The sequence below is a fragment of the Furipterus horrens genome, unplaced genomic scaffold, assembly GCF_987537825.1.
Source record: "Furipterus horrens unplaced genomic scaffold, mFurHor1.1.pri manual_scaffold_2, whole genome shotgun sequence".
NCBI classification, from domain to species: Eukaryota; Metazoa; Chordata; class Mammalia; order Chiroptera; family Furipteridae; genus Furipterus; species Furipterus horrens.
The window spans coordinates 140,546,449-140,563,291 of NW_028327172.1; the positions used below are offsets into that span (position 1 = coordinate 140,546,449).

At 46.6% G+C, this 16,843-nt stretch overlaps 1 protein-coding gene across 1 annotated transcript in view; it reads right to left on the bottom strand.

The window, feature by feature from the left end:
* Window positions 1-16,843, bottom strand: part of FRMD4A (FERM domain containing 4A) — a 212,186-nt gene that overhangs the window by 151,291 nt on the left and 44,052 nt on the right. The window contains exon 3 of the mRNA XM_090266546.1: window positions 986-1,080. Within this exon, the coding sequence (XP_090122672.1) occupies window positions 986-1,080 (95 nt within the window). The remainder of the gene's footprint in view (window positions 1-985; window positions 1,081-16,843) is intronic.

Consider the following 16,843-nt stretch of genomic DNA (forward strand, 5'->3'; position numbering starts at 1 on the left):
CTAGCCCATCCTGCCTTGATAGCACCACCTGGTTGATGGCACATGGCCTTCCCTGTACTGTCCCATCCAGCCACTAACTCAACCCTGATCTCTTAGTATTTTAGAAAATCATCTCAGTAATTCTAAAGATTTGTAGGAGTGCGTGTATGTACACACAGGAAAGATAATTACTAAACATGTGCTTAGAACACATTCTTATCTAGCAATCCATGCCGGTTTATACTGTATTCTTGCTAATAGCATATCAAGAGGGAAATTGAAATTTTAGTAATAATATCTCTTACTTGTGTTGCAAAATACCGCTTTATAGAGCTAAACTGAAAGACTATTGACAGCAAATGTACTTTTCATCAGATGAGTAATCAAAATTTGATTTTTCTTAAACAATTTTTATTTATTGATTTAAGAAAGAGACATAAATTTGTCATTTCACTTATTTATGCAGTCATTGGTTGATTCTTTTGCCTTGATTAGGGATCAAACCCTCAACCTTGGTGTACAGGGATGACTCTCTAACCAACTGAGCTACCCGGTCAGAGCTAAATTTCTGATTTTTATATTCTCTCTATTCTAGCTTAGATAGTAAAACCACACAGATACTTTTCATTTTGAATTTATCATCAAATTCACTTCCTGTTATTGTTATTACAACACTGGAGAGAAAAGTTTAATTTCCAGAAGTTTTCATTTAATTTTAATAGAAAACAAACCCATGCAAAACTTAAAAAAAAAAAAAAAGGTTCTGAACACGAACATGCTTGATTATAAGTAGTTTACCTAATAATTTCATAATCTGAGTATCACCCTAATTATATCCTTTGGCTGTTCCAGGCATGATCACAAGGCCTTTGAAATTCAAATGATGAACTTGGGCTGACCCCATACCACAGGACCCAAGTGGCCTGCAGCTGATTTCACTGCTGACAGTTGGGACAGCATAATTTCCAACTTCCCTTCAGGTTCAGAGGGCTCCTGGGGCACTTACGTCTCATCTGTGAAGGCTATTCCAAAGTATTCCTTCTCCTTCAGATTGAAGTGAGATGCCACGAGGTCAAGCAACTCCTTGGCCAAAAGCTTGGGCTAGAGGGAGAACAAAATGGGAAAAGGGTAAGTGATGAGAGCTTTCATTTCCTAAAACAAGCAATTTCCAATTTACATAATTTTTTAAATGCAATGTATCAAAGCTCTAGCACATCAATGCAAATAGTTTTTATAAAACCCAAGGAAGTAGACAATAACGACGCCACTGAGCAAATAGCCAAGTACAGGTGGAGACTGTCTGCCTTGTTTCCTAGTAGTAGTTTGTTCTGCCAGCAAATGGTACTCGCTCACTGGCAGGACTGTCAGACCCAGTGTCTCTCCTTCCGAATCGGGAGAACATTGCATGCTGAACTGACAGGAAGACGCCTTATTTAAAAAGTATATACATATATAAGTACACATGTTATATGTTATAAAATATATGCTTATATATTTTATAACATGTTAACATATATTTAATTATGTTACTATTATAATGAATACATTCCACATTCTATAAATATATTTAATGTTACACATATAATTTACATATAAAAAGATATTTAACATATTTATTTAAAATATATTAATATTTTAATGTTACAATATCATAATTATATTAATATTCTAATTAATCGATTAAATGTTATATAATATCTATTTTATATATATGTATTTAACATATACTTATATAGTATTTGCTATATGCCAGGCCCTGTTCTAAGCATGTTACAAATTCCAGCCTCTTTAATCCTCATCGCAGCCCTATGAGATGGTCCAATCATTAATCCCATTGTACGGGGAGGAAACAGGCACCTGGAAGACTAAACATCTCTGTTTAAGTGTTGGGACTAGGATTTGAATCCTGGCTCTGAACACTCTGCCCTTGAACACACTATATGCTCCCATAATTAAAAATCCAAACAATATAAGTACCCTCCTGCAAGAAATGTTAAAGTTATGGCCAAAGGGCCTTGTGAATAGTACTTAATAATAAACTAAAAATATACCTTCCATCTGCCTTTCCAAAAAAGATCAGCCTTCACCTAAGGACATTTTTATCATAAACTCTTTCCTAAGCATCTCTGCCAATGTAAAGGAGTGTACCAGAGCTGTAGGCATGAAGTCACTGTAGATGTCTGTACTGTTAAAACGTCATTTATTCGGGTCCATCACTGTTGAGATGACCACAGACTGTCAGGTTCTGAGGTGGGGGAGCCAGGGAAAGGCCATCTGATGGAGTCACAGGGCTAACAGGGAAGAGTCATCCGTAAATTAGCTCCCAGGCAGGTGTATGCAAATACTCTGCCTTCATACCATGACAACTACTCCATTCCAAGCACACTCGCTGGATGACTCCAAGCTCAGAGCAAAAATAGATTCCAGAAGAGAAAATGTGTATGTACAGGTACAGGGTCTGTCCAGAGAGTATCCAGCCATGTACTATGATAAATAGACACTTACTGAAGAAGATAAAAGAAACATTGTACATAGAACAATGACAGCTCAGTCCCCTGCAAAGTAGGCACCTTGGGACCTCACACAGCTCTCCCAGTCACCATCAGCTGCTCCTTCGTATTTTCTTGAACCTCATCGAAGATCTGAAATGTCTTCCCTTTCAAAGGTGATTTTAGTTTTGGGAAAAGCCAGAAGTCAAACGGCACCAAATCTGGGCTGTAGGGGTCTGAGCATATCTCAGAAAATATGAAAGTTACAACTCCCAAATTTTAAGTCCCTTTGAAAGCCATACCCTATACAATTATTGAATCATGTTGTACACCTGAAACTAATATGTTACATGTGAATTAAATCTCAATAATAATAACTTAAGAAGCCACATTCTATCTTTCCCTGTGACCACTCCACCAGTGACAACACTCCCACCAGCCAGATGGACGTGTAGTGTGAAAAATAAACCTCACTGTGAAGTCACTGAGACGTCTGGGGTCGTCTGCCATCAACGGCATAACCTAGCTTATCCTGACTCATCAAGCACCGAACCCCTGTTTCTCTGTATGGTTGTCTAAGAGCATTTAAGGTATCAGCCCTGTGATTTCCTGATCTTGCAAACTAAGACAATATCCTGCCTTGACAAAATAGTGATTAATGTACTACATTGTTCTGAACTTTTTAAAAACTAATCTAAAGAAAGTTGCTGGGTAAGCAGAAAGCTTTATGCTCTTATGGACTTTGAAGGGATGTTTACAGAATCCTGCTCCTTATAATTTGACAATTACTTGTGCTATAAACATCTGTGGAGTTTGCAGAGCTTGGGCTGGGAGCGAGGCCAAGAAAGGCTGTAGCCCAGTCAAGTTCCACCGGACAAACTGGGCAGGGCCTCAGTGTGAACCCAAGCAAGACGACACTGTGCACCTTGGGTTAGAGGCAGCTTGTTCAGGGTCACTGGTGATTCCCTGGCCCTATGAGGCAGAAGTAGAATGGGGCAAAAGTAGGTTTACAGTTGTGAGTGTGTGAAAGAGATAATTTTTGTATTATTTATTATATTATTTTCCTTAAGAAAAACTGTAGACCTACTTTTGCCCCACCCTGTACATTTAAGACTGACTTTTTTTTTAGTCTATAATGAATCTTGTTCACTCAATAGCTTCTAGAAAAAGGGCAGAATAACTTCTCATCATCATTAGTCCAACTCTACCACCCAGATCTGAGTTCCTGAGGGCTCTGGACTTTTCCAGTGGGAAACTGTGCACAGAGCAGCACACACAGGGCTCTGAACAGGCCTGCCTGCTTCTCCGTCTACTTCTGAGGTGGGACACAATCAGACTGTAATGATCGAAAGAACATTTCCCACAGCTGCAGGACCAGGCAGTGCTCGAGGCACATGACCTTGACAAAGATCCTTTAAGGTGACCTCTGTGAGCCGTTCAGGCAGAGTCTGGGGAGAGGACTCTGATGACAAGGTGGCACCCTGGCACTGCTCCAACCCTCCACAGAATGTTTTTACCATCACTCAGCCATTATACATACCACGACCTTAAATGTCACATGGTCACGTCCCAGACAGAGGCTCTTAGACAAACTGTATCACCCCTCTCAGCCTCAGTGATCTCTCTCTGTGAAACGATGAACTAGGTTGATAAAATAGACTCCTGCCTGAAAAGATTACTGTTAATATTATTATTAAATGTAGCTTCGTTCACCCTGACTGGTGTGGCTCAGTGGGCTGGGCGTCCTCCCACAAACCGAACGATCACTGGTTCGATTCCTGGTCAGGGCACACGCCTGGGTTGCAGGTCAAGTCCCAAGTTGTGGGCGTGCGAGAGGCAATCAATTGATTGATGTCTCTCTCACACATCGATGTTTCTCTCACTCTCTTTCTCCCTCCCTTCCCCTCTCTCTAAAAGTAAATCAAATCTTTTAAAAAAGCGAAAAATAAATGTAGCTTCTTTCTTCCCTAAAAACTGCCCAGTCTTCTCACAGGTCTACCAATTTGAAAAAACTGTACACCCATTCTGGATCCTACCTATCTCTTAAATCTAGTCAGTTAACATATCCTGCCTTCCTTATATCATCTCAGACAAGTCATTTAACCAATCTGTGCCTCAGCTTCCTCAGCTGAAAAGAGGGGATGATGACTATACCCACATCGTAGGGCTGTTACGAGGATTAAATGAGTTAGCATTGATCTGCATAAGGTGCTTAGGAGAGTGTCCGGCACTAAAGGGAGTGTTCCATAAGTTATTTCAGACCTTCATTACTTCAGTTATGAATTATGATAATAAACTTCTAGATGGTATCAAATGCCAGCCTGATATTTAAGGCCACTCTTTGAATATAGGTCCAGTTTACTTAGTCAACCTCACTTCTGCCCAATTACCTACAAAATAATTTGTTTCTGTTCAATCTATTTGTATTGGACTTAAGAAAAAAACACCAATCTCATTTTTATTTCCATACCTTTGCTCACTCCACCTTCTCTCCGCCCCCTTACTATTTAAATTTTATCCTGCTCAAGGGCACTTCTTCCAGGAAGCCTTCCTTGACCATCCAAATGTCTTTCTCCTCTTTATTTCCTCTGGCATTCACCACATGTATGTACCTCATTCACCCATGCACACATGCTCTTGTGTTGAGATAAATTTATTTTAATTTAAAAATATTTTTAATTGTGGCAAGATACACAGAGCATACAATTTACAATCTTAACCCTTTTTAAGTGTATAGTTCAATACTGTTGAGTATATTTGCATTGCTGTGCAACTCGTCTGTAGAAGTTTTTATTTTACAAAACAGAAGCTCTGTCCCCATTGAACAACTTCCCACTGCCACCTCCCACCAGCCCCTGGCACCTGCCATTCTACTTTCTGTCTCTATGAATTTGATTACTTTAGATATGTCAAGTATGTGGAATCATCAAGTATTTGTCCTTTTGTGAATGTCTTATTTCACTTAGTATAGTCCTCAAGGTTCATTCATGTTGTAGCATGGGTCTGAATTTCCTTGCTTTTAAAGGGTGACTAATATCCCATCGTATGGCTACAGCACATTTTGTTTATCTAGTCATCTGTCACTGGATATTAAGGTTGCTTCCCTGTTTTTGGCTACTGTGATTAATGCTGCTATGAACACAGCGAGTGGATTTTGTGTGGCACGATTTGTTATATCCCATTGGCCCAATGGTGGCCTCTGAAATGGTATACCCACATCCTAATCCCTGGAACCTGTGAATACTACCTAACTACAAAAGATGGGATTAAGATTGAGAGGAGGATTTTATCCTGGATTATCCAGATGGGCCTTGAACGCAATCACATGGAGAGAGCAGAGGTAGGTGGACCTTAAACACGGTCGTGTGTTGAGAGCAGAGGCAGGTGGGCCCTGAACGCAATCACATGGAGAGAGACAGTTTTGACAGGGAGACACACAGGAGGCTGCCATGTGAAGAAAGAGGCAGGGTTTGGAGTGACGGAGCCACATGGCAAGCAAGGCTGGCAGCCAGCAGAAGCTAGAAGAGGCAAGAAACGGATTTTGCCCTCAAGCCTCCAGAGAAAGCAGGGCTATGCTGGAAGATTGATTTCGACTTCTGCCTTCCAGAGCCGTGCAAGAATCCCAAGCTGGTGGCGATCTATTACAGCAGCCACAGAAAACTAATACGCACCTTCTGACTGAGACCCCAAAGATCTCCTTCTTACCCCCGCAGCGCCTGGCATACACTTCATAATCACAGGAAGTTCAGTATTTGTTGGTTGCTTGAGATGTGCGTAAATCGGGTTCTCAGTTGAAAGCCTTCATTAGTGTTTGCAGGGTGCCTTTATAGCACCAGTGATGTAGACAGTCGCATGCAGATGGACAAGCCTTTGGGTCGGTCAATGGCATAGTGGGCTTCACCTCAGTGAATTCTCCCCCCAAGCCCCTGTCACCCACCATTCCCTTGAGCATCTCTCAGATTATAAATCAATGGAATTGCCACTTCTGAAGTAACTGCTTTAAAAAATTTAAAACATCAAGTGGCTCCCATCTGTGCTTTTGGAGATACCAGGGTCTGAAGACTGACCCTGTCACCTCTCCCTCCTCCCCAGTGCTGTTCTGGACAATTCGCTTTGCACAGAGTGACCTCTGGGATCCCAGGGTAACAGCTCAAGGGCTGGGCCCCAGACACCTACCCTGGTGACACTGCTGGGCCCCAGGACCCACGAAAGGTGATTCCCTGTCCTGCAGAAGTGGCTGCAGCTATGAGCGGCAGGAAGGGTCTGGTGCCTGAGGACAGGCAGTAGAAGCATGGTCAGCCTGCCCTTCCTTCCCAACTTTTCTGAAAACCTAAAGGGAGAGAGGGGAGTGAGGAAGGGAGGCTCTGAATAAATGATGTGGGAGCATGGATGCCTCTTTGAGGCCCTGCCTGTTATTGTGTTTCCTGGAGCAGCTGGGAGCCTGCCTCCTGCCTCCCCTTCCCCCTCCCCCTGCCCCTGGGGGCGTGGTAATAAGCAGGCACAATGCTCATTGGCTGCTCAGTATCCCTGGGGAGGGGGCGCTGGTGATGGAGAGAAAGCATGAGGTCATTCTGCACACAGAAAAGGGTCTGGCTGCTCCCCCTCCAGGGCACCCTCCTGATGCTCAGGCATGAGCTGATAGGCTGCTTCCTTCCTGCCCTCGGAGCAGCTCCTGGGTTCAGGGAGGCTGCTACTTCCTTTCTACAGGCCGATGTGAAGGACAATGGGCCTGGGCTCTTCTGGGGAGGTGGGTCCTAAAGCCACGTGGGCCCTGCCAGAGGGAGCATCTCTCTATCTTGGAGGTCTCCATTCAGCCTGAACCCCAACTCATTAGTGGACAGGAGACGGATGCTTTATCTCCATCCAGCTTAGGAGTGACCAGCAGCAGAGTATCTCAGCAGAGCTGGCCGAAGACAGGGTCAGTACTAAGTTGCCATTTATTGGGTGCAGCCATGTTCCAGCGCTGTCCTGGGTGCTTTACAGCAGTGGTTCCCAAACTTCTTGGCAACATGGACCGGTTTTGTGGATGCCAGTGGCGGTGGGGGGAGTGGAGATGGAGCTCAGGCAAGCTTTGTTTGTGGCCTGGCTCCTAACAGGCCATGGACCGGTACCGTGGTACCGGGGCTTGGGGACCCCTGCTTTACAGGAACCGATGGAGTCAATCCTCATCCAAGAAGTGGATGCCAGGATTAGCCCCACTTGACAGAAGCAGGGCACTGAGAAAAGTAACTTGCGAAATGCACGCAGCTAACTGGCCGACCCTTAACCTATATACAGTACGGTGGGTGTAGGTCACCTCCGAATCCTGGATCACAGAAAACACAGGCAGACCGGCTACCCAACCCACTTCACTTCCAAGGAAGGGAACTAACTACGCCTCAAGGGGTCGAGAAGCCTGTCCAAGGACAAGGAAGGACAGGTTAGCTGCCAGCATAGGTGGGAACAGGACTCAGGTGCCTGACCAGCCTTTCTGCTACTCTAGTAAAGTGGGGACTGAGCAGGTCATACCAGGAAAGGCTGCAAAGCTCTGAAGCAGGAAGGAATATAACAAAGTGCATCAACGATGAGCGGGTCCTCGCAGGCAAAAGCAGTCTCTGGCACACACTAGGTGAAGGTCCAGGTTTCCTGGCCTCCCTTGCTGCTACAGCCCCCCCCCTCCCCCCAGCACAGTCATCCTGTGCAGGCTGCCTCTTGCTGGGTGGGTTCTGGGCTGCAAGCTTCACTCATACCACCTCATTTAATTTTCAAAGCAACCTTGCAACATTTACTGATGGGGACAATTGGGGCTTAGAAATGTTAGTGTGCCCAAGGTCACAATCCCCCAAGGGCACAGGAGGGGCTTGAGTCTGGGAGCTGCCTCCAAAGCTTTGGTTTCACACACTGGGGTACAGATCCAGCAAGGAAAAATAGCCCATTCAGGAGGGGCTGGAAGCTGCTTTTTCATACAGGACGTTTCGGGCAGGCAGGCATCGGGTTCTAGCAATACTGGAGCCCCGCACCCTAACACAGTGCCTGACATACTGTAGGCACCTCATAAGGGCTGCATGTTGTCGCAGTGGGACAAACTGAAGGGGTCACTGTTTGATTGTTACACAGGCCCAGCAGGGAAGCAGACCGCAGGGGAGTGTGGGCCTGCGCACTCTCTCCAGGCTACTCTGAAGCGCAGAACTGCCAGGCAGAGCGGGTGGTGTAGGTGCTGCAGGGAGCTGGGTGGTACCAGATGCCATATGCTCAGAGGTGAGAGCGGCCAGGCCTCAGTCCGACCACGTGCTTCCAGGTGCCCCGGAAGGAGGTGGCAATGCATACTTATGAAACATTACTTGTAAACGCTGGGAAGGAGGTGCAGTGGCCGGTATCCCAACCCTCCCTCAGTGCACCTCTTCCTCCTACCCCAATGTCTCCCTGCCACCAACTGGTCCCAAACGGTTCCTCTAATCATGTCTTTCCACCTCCTCCCCCATTTGCTACCCTTCCATTTAACGCTGCCATTTAACCAGCAGTTGGGGGGTTTCCCACTTGTCTCCCCTCACCCCCTACCCACCCCACTTTTATACTCTTCCTATATATTCCAGTTTATTTCCTAGTCTCGTTCACTTATTTCCACATTGTTCCTTCCTCATTTTGCGAAGATACACCCTGTCTCAGGTTCGGAAAAGTTGGGGTTGCTATCAGTCTGGGAAGCCAGTCTCCCCCATGCATTTGAATGATGCCCAACGGGAAGGCTCTGACAGGCATACATAATTATTGCTCCTCCAGAAATGCAAAGTACCTCTGCCAGCCCGCTGGGGAGCCCCGCCTGATTCAGGACCTGCCCCCCTAGGGACTCGGGGCTGCCGGCAGGTGTTCATTAGGGAGCGCCTGCTGATTAACATAGAAACCCCCAGACTCCAGCCTGCTCAGGGCAATGTCATAAGGACGGTTCATCCAGGGCGGCTCTCCTAGGCAGCCTCTCTGCGTTAATGAAATGGTAACTGTTCCAGTGAGGCGAAAACACAAAAAGACATGCAGTACTCCACGTGTCTCTCCCAGGGAGGGCTGTCAGGTCTGCAGCCCCAATTTGGAGATATTTCTAGCAAATATGGGGATGTAAAGGTTCTTGGGATTCAAGCTTCATCTTTCATGGTCATGTTGACCACTTCCTTTTATTTTTCTCCTTTCAAGAGAAGCCTGGTCTGCATACTCTGGTACGACTCTACCTTGTCCTACTGTGAGTAACAAATTACTGTTTGGGATATAAACTGTCCATATATGTACTAGGTGAAGTGAGTTCTCCAGGGTCAAACTGGCAGATGGGTTACTTTTCCAGTGGGCCAAAGAGCACAGGACCAATTCAAACTCGAGGTATCTGTGACACTGCACAGGAAATCAGAGTTCAGAAATAGGGTCTCTGTGTGGAACATATGGAGACCATGAAGGTTTCTATCATTCGAATCAACAGTTTTATAGTCAGGAGGAGCTAGGAACTCTCAGGGGTTGAATTAGTAAAGGCATGCATGACAACAGGCCAGAAGGAAGAGTAAGGAGGGGTCATTTTTAGGGACAGGTAAGTTGGTTGCTGCTACCTTTCCAATGTATATAACAGGTGTGGCTCACATGACACCTGCCATCCTTTGCCTAAAGTATAGCTTGGCTGGTGTTCAAACAATGTGGCTTGCCTTCTAGTTTGATGGTAGTGAGAGTGGAAAGTTGCAATGGGGTAAAATAAAATATATATATATACTTACATATGCACACCCAATATATGTGTGTGCATGTGTGTACATATATATATACATACTGCCATGACTGATCTTAAAACCTAGTGCCCTTTTCATGCAACGTGGGCAGTGGATTTGTGGTGAGACCACAGGGCTTGAAATCCCAATTCTATTCGATGTGTAAAGGGATCAGCATTTTCTTTCACTTTGAAACACTGGGAGGATAATATCTCCCTCACAAGGTTGTTGCAAGGATTCCATAAATGGTCATTTATAAAATACCTAGTATATAAAAGGTTCTCAGTAAAAGCAGGGTCCCCTTTTCTCCTTCAATTGGTAACTGAATCCCCATAGAAATGACTTATCCCCTCATCTCTGTGACAAGGACCTACTCTGATCAGAATCTAAGTCCTCTTTTGAGTAAACTGTTACATTCTTTAACTCAGGAATCATGAATAAATCATCACTACACAGTAAGGAGAACAGAAAGCAGACGACTTCCCTTGGAACTAAACTTACTTGGGCAGACTCACCCTAAATAGTACACCTTCTCCATGCCCAGTGTCTGCTCAGCAACACCCACCCCCAAGCACTGGGGACTAATCTACCTTCTCACACCTGTCCCTGCCTCTTGCTTCTTTAGGGTAAAAATGGCATTCACTGGCTAAATCAGAGAAAGAAGTCTCTGGTTCAGTGATATGGCCCGGAGACAGGGCACTGGTTTTACCATGCTTGTCAGCCCTTGAACTTGGAAGGTCCCCAAGCCCCTGTGGGTCCCCACCCCATTGCTCTTGCTTTTGCAAACTGCTGGCAGGTACCGTGCTAGGGAGATACACCACACTCTGCCAGTGATGCTATCCTCAGTATAATGAAAAGGCACCCTCACTGGGGTGTGAGAGGGATGAAAAAGTGCACAGGTGCTGGTTTCCCAGGAGGGAAGATTAACTTATGGCTGAAAAAAGTTTATTCCTGAAGAGCAGTTTCATTAAAGTCAGACTAGCAACAATGCAGAAAGCATGCAGCTCCTCCCTTGCCCTTGCGCCGTGCTAATTAAGCGCACAGAACAGCTGCTGTGCCACAGGGGGGCCAAAGAGAAACTGTGAGCTTCTAATACGCTCATTCTTGAATCAAAAATTCACTTTACTATTTACCTGCAGCTCCCACACCCCACTTCCAGAAGGTTTGAAGGAGGCTTACACAATTTTAAATGGCATAAAAGAGGGTGATTAAGAACATAAATAAGAGAGTCCACTGAAGACGGCCTGGCTATGAGGTAACCTGGTGCCTGCCGCTGGCACACAGTTTACTGGAGTCCACAGAAAGGCTGAAGACACAGGCTGAGCTCACACACACAGGCAAGCTTTCTCCTGGAAGCACACCCGAGAAGGAATTCTGTGGTGTGGCTCCACACGTCAGGGACAGCAGAGAGCCGGTCTTCAGCCTAGTCCCCGGAACGACAGAAATGCAGCCCACAGAACTGCCTCCGAGTCCACCCCAGTGACGCCCAGCACACAAGCCCTCTGTGCGCCACACTCCCCACCTGGGGCAGACTCTAAAGCGGTCTCCTGATACCTGATGGGAGGCTCTGGGAGAGACCTTATGTCAGATATTTATATAAGTGAATTTGGCCAGGAATTTTGGAGGCAATATTTTATTAGGTTTTTAACACATGCTAAAGACAGCCATCAGGCAGCTTGGCATTGATGCTCTTCTCTTGATTCTGAAGCCAAGCCACGTAAGAAATATGAAGTCAGTCCCAATTCAGGCAAAACAAAACAGCCCTCTGCGGCCTGATAAGGCGAGAGGAAGGAATCACATCTAAAGAATCACATTCATAAAAGCGAAAGAAAGCAGGTGAGCTGAGCCAAGTACTCTTAGATCTGAGTAGGACGGAGCAGAGGTACTGTACAGTCATCCAGCGGGCAGGGGATGGCCCGGACAGCATTTTCTCTCGGGCAAGTCTGCAAGCACACCGCTGGGGTGGGGCAGAAGCAGGAGGGAGAAGGCGGTCCCTCTGCTGCCACCTGCTTCTGAGGAGCCCTGCTTTTTACTGGGGGCTCCACCATGGCATATCTACTCCTGTGGCCTCCATGGCCCCCCTCTGTCTCTACTGCCCAAACTATTATACCTCTCATCCAAGGCCCTGCGAGGGACCCGCTCTGCAGAGTGAGCCGCCTTGATCGCACATCCTTCTCTCTGACCCCCACCCTGGCCGCCCCAGTGGCTGGACGGCTGAGCTCCACACGCAGAGAGGATCTATCAGCCTTTCCTGATGCGCTTGTCGCAGGGCAGTTTCACCTTATTCATACATAGTCTATGTCTTTTCAAGAATATCATCCTGGGAGCAGAAATGGTGACCTATGAATTCTTGTTTCCACAAACCCTGTCCCCAGGGTTCAGGTGAGTGGGTGGATGGATGGATGAGTGAATGAGTAAATAAAAAGTGAGGTGGAGATGAAATCTGAACAACAGAAGCCTTCACACTGATAAAAACCAGTGTTCTCGGAGTTACATTCACAGGTCAAGGCCCTTCTCAATCTTCACACGGGCCTCGGGAGAGCTCCTCTTCTCCTGGTTCTAACTCCCACCAAATTCAGCTGCCTCCCAAAGCCAGCAGAGACTTCTTTTTCATAAGCATCAGAGAGGCGTCTTCAACTGCTGGGGTCTCCACTTGTTCATTAGGACTCCTGGAGAAGGTCAGGCTTGGGGCCAGCCCTTCTCTAAGTGGGTTCTCCTTTCAGTTCCAACCACCCTTAATAAGTGGAGCTGAGGAAGTGGGTGTCTGTGTGGTGGCAGGTGGGGGGGGCGGGGGCAGGGGTGGGAGGAGGGCATCTGTCAGTGGGAACAAAGAAGAGCCAGGATAAAGGTGCATATCCCAGTCCTTACTCTTGTCACCTGCCTGCCTCTCTGTGTCAAAATAATTTCATCAAAATAAATCTGGGGCCTGGCAGGGCCACTTGCAACATTTAACTGGAAGACTTTCAGTGAGATGATTCGCATGCCACATGCAAGACCCACTGACCCCTCTTGTCACCGATGTTTGTGCCTAGTGATGGTCCATCTGGGGATCAGACCGTGTACTTCTCCATCCTGCCCTCGCTTCCTCTCTCTTTAAGGCCTTACATTTTCCTTTCCAGCACAGCATTAATACACTTTACATTCATAAATAGTGTCAATCTGCAGAGACAGAAATCATTACAGGCTGTGACCCTTGGCAGCAAGTGTCACTGGTTGCTAGGCAAGGTGTCCTCTGGGCAGGAAGCTGTCACTCCTGGCCCCTCTTTCCTTCACTTCTATGAAGAAGGGTCAGCCCACAGCCCAGGTCACAAGCATAAGAGATTCTGTTGTCTGTACTGCTGCCTTTCAAAGCCTCTCTGAAAGGCTCCTATCAAAGAAGTCAAGGACTTGGGGCGGCACCAGCATCAGAATGAGACAGTGAAGAAATAATGAAAATAAGACATCTCTTCCTCCCAGAGCTCTTCCAAGGTCGTGGTGCAGGAGAGAGAACCCTGGGCTGAGATCAGACATCCAGCTGCTCGTCCTGACTGTCCTGGCCACAGAGTTCATTGGCTCCAGGAGCAGAGAGGCTGGGATATGCAATCAACTTCCAATTGCCCCATTTCGCCTGCTCCCACCCCTGCAGAACCAGCATGCATGTGAGCCCAGCACTGACGTCCAACACTTTTTAAGAGGCTAAAAGGCAAGTTTGACTCTGTAATTTCATGTTCAGGGTCATACAGAGTATATGTGGGCCCACCTGTGTACACAAATGCATACACACATGTGCACACACAGTATTGTAACTTGCTTTTTAAAATTGCTCCGGACATATTTCTTTCTACAGGACACTTCTTGGCTGGACAAGGCGGTACAGAGAAAGGGGGGACCCTCACTTCCACAGTCCCTACTGGGTTTTTAGACCAAATACAACTCCTCTGATCCCTGAGTGGAGCTCCCCTGAGTAACACTGATCTCATGAGCTGCCACCTGGAGCCCCGGGCATCGAAGCATTACCTTAAGAGCCAGGATCACTGTTAGGAAACAGGAGAGCTTTGGAGTCAGAGGCCTGGATTTGAATCACGGCTCATGAACTGCTATGGGGTGAGAGCCAACCAGTTTAAGTTCTCAGAGCTTCAGCTTCTTTTTTGTGAAATGCACATAATGCTACCAACCTTACAAATGTTGTGAGGGTGAAATAAGACAGTGTGTGCAAAGTGGAATTCAGTCCTCAACAAGAGACTGTTACTGAATGCTTGTTAATTCCACCTACACTTTCTCCCTTCACTTCCCCATCTACACCCCAACCTCACATCCTTGTTTCACGTCCCCCCAAGTTGTCATCACTGGGGAATACCCAGGCATTTACTGGGGAGAGGCTGAGATACTGTGCGTGGTCCTCAAGCGTGGGTGGAGTCGTATCTCTATCAGAATTCATCAAACTCAGAACCTCAGGACCTTTTTAGCTAAACCAGAAAAACATCCCATTGGCACATCATCTTCAAGACTTTCACTTTCTTAGTCAGAGAGTGGAGGGAAAACTAAACAGCAAAACCAAAACCAAAACCCTGTGCTGACTTGTTTTCTAATGCATGTGAGGTGGGCTTTGGTGATAAATTCAATGAGGAAAAGCAGTTCTCCCCTCTCAGGACCCTGGAAAGTCAACCTAGACACAGTGTTTCCTGATGCTCTATGACTACCTCTCTCGGCATCTCTTCAAAGACACATCCTAGGCTGTCCTTTTCAGCTCCTTGTTTAAAGTGCCCCCCTCGTTAACCAACAACAGTAACAGAGTCAAGGACCCTGCACTGTACTCTAAAAATTTGTTCCTCCAAATGTACCCTGGTGCTTTGTGCAGAGCCAGAGGTTCTAGAACAGGAGGCAAGAGGAGGTCTGGGCAGAAATGTCACCTGGGATTTTCTCTAAATTGGTGATTATCAGTCTTGACTGCACAGAAGGATCACCCAGGAAGTTTAAAAAGCCAAGACCACCTGAGCCCCACCCTAGAAAGAAGCCTGACTTAATTGGTTTGTGAGGGGCCCAGGGATCAGGGGATTCTAACATGTGGCTGCACTGAGATTCTGTTCCAAAGATGTTTATTTATGATGTTATCAGAGTTCCGACATCTTTCAGCTTACACAACTTCACAAACATGGTCCCCCTGGATGCGGGGCAGCCTTTATGGAGCACCCACCATGTGCTGGGACATGGGCTAGGTGCCGGGGGACATGACAGGAAGCCACTGTCCTGGACTTCAAGGAGCTCACAGTAAAGCAGCCACAACTACAGATACTTAGGGGGCACCCAGTACCATGTGGCTAAGAGCCCCCATTTAGGAACCAATCACTAGCGTGTGGCTTCAGGCAAGTTAAATGAACCTCTCAATACAATCACAGTATCTTATCCTGTGTCGTGAGAACTAAAAGGTTTACAAAAGGTAAAGCCTTGGAAGAGTGTCTGACATCTCATAAGGAGGTTAGAAGTGCTCAGTACTACATACATTATTGTCATCTCAACAACAGTGCGAGGCCAGTAGCATTGTTGCTATTATTCCTACAGGAAAGGTTATGTGAGAGAGCTGGGCTTCAAACCGAGCAGCCTGACTCCAGCTCCTGTGCATTTAACCACGAGGAAGTCACAACTCCTGCTTCTGGGGCTGCTTCTAGGGGAAGCAAGAATTAAAAACCAACGAACAGCCCACTAAATTCAACACAATGAGTGAGGACAGTCCTGTAAGCAGGGCCTGCATGACAATGAAACTCAGTCTGATAAATGGTAACATGGGTGTGGACCTATAAAGGAAGGTAACTGACCTCTGAGCCCTGTCACAAAGTTGGGATCTGATTCTATAGGTTTGGGGGCTGACCTGACCAGATGTGACCATTACAATGATCAGAAACTCAAGAAAAATATAAATAAGCCCCATTTTATGTCTGGAGAGACGGAGACACCAAGACTAGACAGATCAGCCACCCCAGATCACAGAGCTAGCAAGGGGTAGATTCCAAATTCAAGCCTTGTCAGAGACTGCTGAGTCCTCTCAAGCACATGTGATACCATGTCCTGTCCGTGGAAACGCTTAAGACATCTCTGCTTCCATTCCAAAGAGAAGCTATAACTTCATGGCCTTTAGGGTACCCTAAATGTCCTAGCACTTTGTCAGGGTGACCCATAGGTTGGGTGGTATCCCAAGGTCTATACTTTTAGTCAGGAGTACAACACTCCAGAAAGCCAGAAGGCACAACCCTTAGCAGGACTTGCCAGGGAATCTCTGTGCTTTTCAGAAGGAAGAGTGAGTTTGGGCAGAGAAGGCAGAGGAGGAAGCACCTCTGACCATGGCTTCGGAGCCTCCCCCTTTCTGGAAGCTCCTCCCGGCCACTCTCCTTCCCCAGGCGTTGGCTCAGCAGCAGGAGCAGCACCCTTTTTGTCTGGATTTCCCATCATTCTCCAGAGCACCCTTGGGGTAGCGGGTTAACCCTGGCCTCTTGCAGGGGCTGGGTGTAGAGGAAAGACGGTCTGAACTCTTAATTGCGTGGTCTCAGAACCTCTGAGGAACCATCACCATCTCTTCTCTTTGTGAGCATTCAGCAGGGTTACTCCTTAAGCCTTTCTGTGCCTATGAGAGCGCATTTTAGAGGTGGCATTAAGCGCCTCTTTGTTTCTTTCCCCTGAAGAGGCTAT